At 54.9% G+C, this 7,825-nt stretch overlaps 1 protein-coding gene across 1 annotated transcript in view; it reads right to left on the reverse strand.

Moving 5' to 3' along the window:
• Positions 1-7,825, reverse strand: part of DGLUCY (D-glutamate cyclase) — a 38,028-nt gene extending 30,203 nt beyond the window's left edge. The window contains 6 exon segments of the mRNA XM_041757776.1: positions 547-598; positions 600-686; positions 3,625-3,774; positions 6,532-6,711; positions 7,515-7,572; positions 7,782-7,825. Coding sequence (XP_041613710.1) covers positions 547-598; positions 600-686; positions 3,625-3,774; positions 6,532-6,711; positions 7,515-7,572; positions 7,782-7,825 — 571 coding nt within the window.

Here is a 7,825-nt window from a genome sequence, read left to right on the forward strand (position 1 = left end):
GCTGGTGCTGACTGCGTCGTCACAGAACGCAGGTCCGTCTGAGCTGCTTGTCACACACTGAGCAATTCAGGCACACTGAGCCCTGACTCTCAGCCAAGACCCAAACCTGAGCCTTCATGAGGCCCTCTGAGAACCACCTAGACGGCTGCCATGCTTGGAGCTGCTCACTCAGGCTCTGACCAAGTTAATACACTGGGGATCCGTTCGAGCCAACCTTTGGAACAAGGCCCTTCCCTGCCCAGATGTGCTACTGAACAACAGCCCTGAGCTGTTAGAGGTTGCCCTGAGCTCAAGTTCAAGGACAAATAGGTTAGTGGTCACTCTCTACCACCCGCTCCTCCCACCCCAGGTTCACCTGTGCTTGGGTGAGGTTGGCTGTGAGTCTGAGCTTCATCCAGGATCCCCACCCCCCCACCCTCCACCACCCAGGAACTCCTGGGGAAGATGAGGACAAGCTGGAGCTGCTCAGGAACTTAGCAATTTCCCTATCTTCTTGGGCCAAAGTTCAAGGGTGGCTGTCAGAACCATGTGAGAGTGGACACTCACCCAGGTCACCGATATGAATGGGTCGTCCCGTGTTCCCCGTGGAGAAGCTGGCCCCGCACTAGATGGTCCTTGGGGATGGGCCTCACTGTGACCACCAGCAGGCACCAAAAGCCAGCCGTGGTGGTGCAAGGCACCGTCGTCTGAAATCCAGGCAAAGAGGTGGAAAACAGAATTAACAACAGAGGGAAACCCTGGGCCCCAAGAGTTCAGGGCAGCCGAGTGAAGGAGGGGGTCCAACCAGCTATTATGGCTTCTACTTTTATGTGACACAGAAATGAGAACGTGCTGGTACTGAGAACCTGAACTTTGTAGGTGCTGTGGACCCTGCTGGTAGCCTGCTGGGCTCCGGAACCCACGCCCCCTGCTCAAAGTAAAGTCTTTAACTGGCTAAAGGGAAATGCATAGGTTTACAGAGGAAACCGACTCTATTGCCAATGCTGTCATCAGATTATGGGAAAGTATGATACGGTGCTATGGGTGCCTCCCGAACAGCCTAAGGAAGCAGGTGACCATGATAATTTTGAAGCAGTGACCAACTTAGAGGGTATTTTTGAGATATCTAGAAGACCTGCCACGGGACACGAGCATATGCAGGAGTTCTCTGGGAAGCCACAAAGTCATGAAAATAAACACGTAATATTTTTTCATCCAATTCCATGGGCCCCCTCCATAGGGGCCATAGGGGGACTTTCCTCCATAGACCATGGGCTCCCTCCATAGGGGACTTTCCTCCATAGACCCCAAGGGGCCCGTGGATCACAGGTGAGGACCTCTGGGAGAGTCAGAGGAGGAGCCAAGGGCAAAGGGTCTGGAAGGAGGTACTTTGGGGTCTGCTCTGCCTCCTGAGTCCCCGAGTGGGGTGCAGAACTGTGCCCGGACCCCACTGGACCCCACGGGGCCCTGCCGTGCTCCCCCTGCCTCAGGATGACCTGTGTGACTGTCACGGGCAGTGCTGTTTTCTCCCTTGGGTGGTTTCTGGCCGTGGCAGTGGGGCTTATGGAAGATTTAGGACATGGCCAGGATGCCGATCCCCTGGGACAGTCTCGGCTGTGGGTGCCGAGGGGGACAGTGTGCCACCCCCACACCTGCCACTGCAGCACACTGAGTGCTTCAAATTAAAGTTACCTGAGAAGTTGCCACGCAAGACAAAGACTCTGACACCCGTCTCCCCCTGAGAAGTAGGAAAGAAATCCCACATGTGAAGGTCCCGTCCCTGTACGGGCGTGCGGAAGGCCTCCCCACGGCCACCGATGGCACATCCAGGGCTGAGGGGCTCTAGCAACAAACCTTGCGACTTCCTCGCTACTCTACTACCCCAAGCCCGACTTCTTTGTCTGCTCAATCCTTCACAAATGTGTTGTTGGTTTCTTTGTCTGAAAGGCATTAAGGGCCTCCTGCTTTGGTCACGTAGGTATGAAATTAAATTTGTTTCTCTCTTGTTAATCTATCTTATGTCAGCTGACATAGGAGAGCAGCCAAAGGACCTAGAAGGGAAGAAGGGGCAGGTTTCCTTCCCTGCAGCGCGCCTGGCAGCAGCGGGGCAAAACCTGGCCGTGCCCGAATCTCAGGATGTAGAAAGGAAGGGGCACGTGGCAGGGGCTTTCGCAGGGCATGGGCAGTGCTCCCTGAGGCCTCCTTCCGGGGGCGCTTCCTCCTCTCTGGGCCCCACGGAATCCAAGATGCCTGCCTGGACCATCCAGACCCCAGGCCCGAGGTGACCGTACTCAGTCAAAACCTACTGGGGCCCCTGGGTGGCCCAGCAGTGGAGCATCTGCCTGCAGCTCAGGGAGTGATCTGGGGTCCTGGGATCGAGTCCCAGATCGGGCTCCCTGCATGGAGCCTGCTTCTCCCTCTGCCTGTGTCTCTGCCTCTCTCTGTGTCTCTCATGAATAAATAAATAAAATCTTAAAAAAAAAAAAAGAAAGCTATTGGTAAGTGTGATGTCACGGACAGCCAGGGCTGTGCTGAAGATGCACCAGGGGCCAAGACCAGTACTCTGTGCCAAGCATCCCTTCCTCCGTCACTGACACTTTACAGATGGGAGCCGGGAGTCCTGGGTGCCAGGCTGGCTTCAGGGTGTGGGCAAGTCCTTTTCTCTCTCAGGGCTTTAAGCTCATGCAAATGAAAAGCTGCACATGATGCACCTCCTGCAAATGGTGGTATGTTTGGGGCCCCCTCCCCCACCTCCAGCCCCCAAGTAGCGGCCCCTGCCCCCCTTCTCCCCTGCCTTTGAGGAGACCACTCAGGCACATACTTCACACATGAAAACTGCTTCTCCTCAGAGGCAGCTTGGGCCTCCCTGGCAGGAGCCCCAAATGAGTGGGTTTTCCTAAACGCTGGGGAGGCCATGCCCAAATCTCCACTCTGAGGACCTATGGGGGAGCCCGCAGAGGACCACGGGCGCTGGCTGTTCCCCCAGCATGCAGCCTGTCAGTCCTTACACCGAGGTCCCGGAGGGCTCCGTGGCTCGGGGGAATCTGGTCCTCTGGCCTCAATGAGCAGCAGCTGGGCAGTACCTCAGGGACCCGGCTGGGGGGCCATCACAGCAGCAGGTGCATCTCGGGGAGGGGTCACCACACTGTGGTTTTGGCCACCAGGGGCCACCGCTGGCCCAGAACAGCACCCAGCCCTCCTGACAGAAAGTTGACCCTGCTGCCACCTGGCCGGCCAAGGCTCTGCCCCGAATCCCTGGGCTTTGGACCAGTGGGGCCCATTCTCCCCGACCCCAGGAAAAGTTTGAGCCCAGGAGGATTTTAAAAAAACTCACTGAGATGCTCTGGGTTGAAGAAGCCAGACAAGTTTCTAAACAGGGTTGGTTTGCACAGCTGCAATAGTGTGTAAGGGCTCAAGGCCACATGGGGTGCTCACGGCCCTCCCACAGGTGGACGCCCTACTTTCCAGAAGAGGGTACATGCTCAGAGAGGCCAGCTGCCTGTCTGGGGCTGCGCACCTAGAAAGTGACTGAACTGAGGCCACGTGGGGGTCCTGCATCCTGGCGTCAGTGCTCTCCCTGGGAGCAGAAAATACGCGGCCATCTCCATTTCCAAGTCATGCCACCCTTGTAGATCATGCCCCTACCTTGTATCCCCACATGGGGCCGTGGCCTGCTGAGTCTCTTCTGGGGAGGCCCACCCTCTCCAAGGCTGCTTCCAGGGAGAAGCCACAGTCCAAGAAGAAGGCTACCATGTCCCTCAGCTGCTCCGCGTACCCCTCCAGTGAGGTCTGGCTCTCCATGCAGGTTCAGGGATGACACTGAGCCAGAGCCAGGTTACTAAGATCTTTTTTTTTTTAATTTTTTTAAAATTAAAAAAATTTTTTTTTAAATTTTAGAGAGCGAGAGCAAGAGACTGAGCACATATGCATGTGAGCAGGACAGGGGCAGAGGTGGAGGGAGAAAAAGCAGACTCCCTGCTGAGCTGGGACCCCCCCAACACAGGGCTCGATCTCATGACCCTGAGATTTTTTTTTTTAAGATTTTATTTATTCATGAGAGAGACACAGAAAGAGGCAGAGACATAGGCAGGGGGAGAAGCAGGCTCCTTGCAGGGAGCCCGATGTAAGACTCCATCCCAGGACCCCGGGGTCACACCCTGAGCCAAAGGCAGATGCTTAACCGCTGAGCCACTGGATGCCCCATACAGATCTTGGTACCAGGCTAAGGGGCAGCCATGGAGAGACACTGAGGCATTAGCAACAGTCAGTCTGTGGGTGAGGAGAGGCAGAGAAGGCGTGAGCTGAGCTGGGAGAAAGGTGGGCTCACTGCGGAGCTACCGCAGGAGCAGCATCAGTAGCATCAGTAGGGCCCTTTGTGCCATGTGAGTCCGGGAGGACACAGGCGTGGTGTCAGTGGTGGCTGCCTGCAGGTGTTGCTAATACCAGTGTTTTTATTTTCTTCTGCAAGCTGTGCAGACAGGTCCCTGGCCTGGGCCATGACGTGACTGTACTTCTGCAGCCAGGGCGAGAGGTTCTTGGTGATGCCCTTGGGCTTTAGAGGTAAACCAACCTGTGCTTGAATCCCGATCCTGCCCTGACCAGCAGTGTGGCCCTCAGCCTTAGTGTTCCCTTGGATGCGACGGTGGTGATGACACCCACCTCAAAGAGAACCCCCAAGTGTCTCCCCATGTGTCAATCACCAAACACACAGGCAAACCAGACTTAGGGATTGGAGTTACCTTCATCCAATGGAGTCCTGCATAGATAATTAAAATTTTGGTACGGAAGGAATAGCTAATGATGTTGGAAGATGTTTTTAACATACGGTTAAAGGAACACCACCAGGTAACAAAACACTGTGTCTGGCATGGGCTCCTTTTTGTAAAATTGGTGAGAGAAAGAACTAGGAGGAAATACATCTAAATATGAATCATGGTTATCCCTGGTGACAAGACTGACTGTTTTTTTTTTTTATGTTCTCTTTTGGGCTTTTCTCAACACTCTAAAATTCATGTAATAAATAGGTATCATTCTGTAACCGGAGGAAAAACACAAACAAGAAACATCATTTTTTAAAAAGGATTATTTGCTTTAAAAAGACCTTCCCAAAGAAAAACATAATTACGCCGTTTTGGAGAAATAGCCCTGGTGACAATTCTCCCAGATGCTCGATTTGCTGTATCGACATGTGGACGTATCTTTCCTACGATGACACTGTCCGCTAATATTTCGAGGGCTTGCTACATGCCAGGCTGTCCGCGCTGAGTACTCTGTAGGTGTCAATCACTTGTATTTTATACGAGGCGAGCAAGGCTCAAAGGGACGAAGTGACTTCGCACAGCTGGTGTGTGGCACAGCCAGGATTTCAGTCTGTGATGGGGGCACCCCTGAGTCCCTCTTGGGTCCCTGTGGGGTTGCGGGCACCAGGCCTCCCTGGGGTGGGTCCTCCACCCCCTCTGGCGCCTTCCTCCTCGGGGATGGTAGGAGGGAGTGGCTGCAACCACCTGCGGGGAACATTCTAGGACCCACTTCTGAGCTCACGGCCTGGGATTCGTGACATCCAACCCCCGGTGTCTCTGCCAAGGTCACAGACTTCCAAAGTGAGGACAGACTGGAGGACCCGCCAGTCCCGGACAGCCCAACGAGGCTGACTGCACGTCTTGAGCAAGCCCAGCGGGTGTCCCAAAATAATCTGGACGGAGGGGGAAGGGAATTCAGGGCCCCAGACGCCTGGCTTTCCTTAGCCAGCCCTTTCTTTCCTCCAAAGCCTGTTGTGAGAGCAAATTGGATTTTTTAATACCACAAATCAGAGTGGTATGTGCACAAACCGTCTTTGTTTCTTTTTTAATTAAATGTACTTCAGAGGGCGCTGTGTTTTGGTTTTGTTCATCTCCACTGTGATGGTGGAGAGTCCCCGAGCTGTCCCCATTAGGAGCAGCACGCCCAGGGAGGCCTCTGCGGCAGGTGGCTTTGGGACGGGGTGGTGCGTGTGCAAGGCGGTGCAGAGAGGTGATTCCTCTCCGGCTCCAGCTAAGGTCACGGAGGCTTTTTCTTTGTGAAGAGAAATGAAGTGAGTCTCCTGAGTCCTTTTACCTCATGGAAACATTTTATTTATTTATTTATTTATTTATTTATTTATTTATTTATTTATTTAGTTTGCTTGTTTGACTTCATGCCGAGAGAGGGGAGAAAAGCCCCTTTAATGTTCCTGATCTGATGCAAAGCCCTGGAAGACATAGTCCCAAACTGGGGTGTTCCGGCCGTTCCGCAGAATGAGCCTCTTTCCCTGTGGAACATTCCACGACGGCGGCTAACTCGGGTGGGCCGTCACTCCCCCCGACGGCTCCTGTTTCGTCCAGTTCACAGGAGCCGAGGGAGTCACCCCCCTCACCGGGGGCTCTGGCCTGTAAGGAGCCGAGCGGGGACCCCTGGCTCCCCGGGCAATGCTCTCCCGGCGACACTAAGTTCCAGCGAGCAGTGGGGTTCAGCCGGTGTTTGCGGGGCACTGCGGGGACAGAGGGGTGCCGGCCTGTCACCCCGGTGGGTCCCCACCACGCGCATTCGCAGCCCCTCGTGGCCGCTCCCCATCGACTCCTCTTTGGCCCCACACGTCGCTGTGCCCGCGGGACGCCGGCAGGTGTTCTCGACACGTGCTCGCACCTTCGGGCTCATCTTGACCTCCTGGAGTCCCGACCGGGTGAAGGCTTCCGGCCACCAGAGCAGGAGAGGCCCCTGGCGACAGGGAAGCTTGTGCAGCCCGGCCACGCCATGCAGGTGAGGAAGGAACCCCGCGACGCTGCAGCCCCAGCAGACACGACACCCCCCGAAGCAGAAGAAGCACCCGCGAGGCCCAGCCTCATGGCACAATAGGGTTTACGCTGCTGAGCCTGGGGCTGCTTTGTTCTGCGACAGTAGACGATCCCGATGGCCCAGAAACGGCACGAGAGTCATACGGGTCGATCAACGGTGAAAGCTGTCCCGCTCAGCTCTTTGAACCATGCTACCGGCTTTCTCTTTGGCTGTTCCAGTTACCAGAACAGTCTCTCTGGTCGTGAAATCATGCTGGGCCTCGGGTCAGGGACAACTTTGCTGGCTGTTTTCTCTCACAGGACCTTTCAGAGCCTTGAGTGTCATGTGTCGTCGTGGGAAGAGACCAAGGCGATGGTGCACCTGGGGGGACCTGGTCTGAATCAAAGCCAGATTCAAATGCAGTGTCATCTGGGGACACTTTTCCCCCAGAGGAAAAACCTATCACATCCTTGGGGGCTCTCGGAGGTTCTCGCCATGGGCTGCGGTGACCACGTGGAACGGGGGGTGCCAGAGCCATCTGATGGGGTTTGCACACCTGAGTCCGGCCCAAGTGCCAGACCTCCTCCTGGGAAATGAGGTAGCCACCAGAAGTAAAATCATCCCGCTCTTACTTCTTGCTTCCCAAGCAGAAGCTAGAAATCCCAGGGATTCCCAGGCCCCACACAGCTGGTATGTCTAAGGTTTTTTTGTTTTTTAATTTTAAAATACATCTTGGCCCCACTTACCCCAGCTATGTTGGACACATTTCTGATGTTTGGTTTTGTGTGTAGAATCAAGGTCCTTGGGATCCCTGGGTGGCACAGCGGTTTAGCGCCTGCCTTTGGCCCAGGGCGCGATCCTGGAGACCCGGGATCGAATCCCACATCGGGCTCCCGGTGCGTGGAGCCTGCTTCTCCCTCTGCCTGTGTCTCTGCCTCTCTCTCTCTCTCTCTCTCTGTGACTATCATAAATAAATAAAAAAAAAAAAAGAAAAAAAAAGAATCAAGGTCCTCATGGCAACGGGGAGGCAGGACTGCAGGTGGAATGTGAAGGCCAT

This window comes from Vulpes lagopus, chromosome 6 (assembly GCF_018345385.1).
Source record: "Vulpes lagopus strain Blue_001 chromosome 6, ASM1834538v1, whole genome shotgun sequence".
NCBI classification, from domain to species: Eukaryota; Metazoa; Chordata; class Mammalia; order Carnivora; family Canidae; genus Vulpes; species Vulpes lagopus.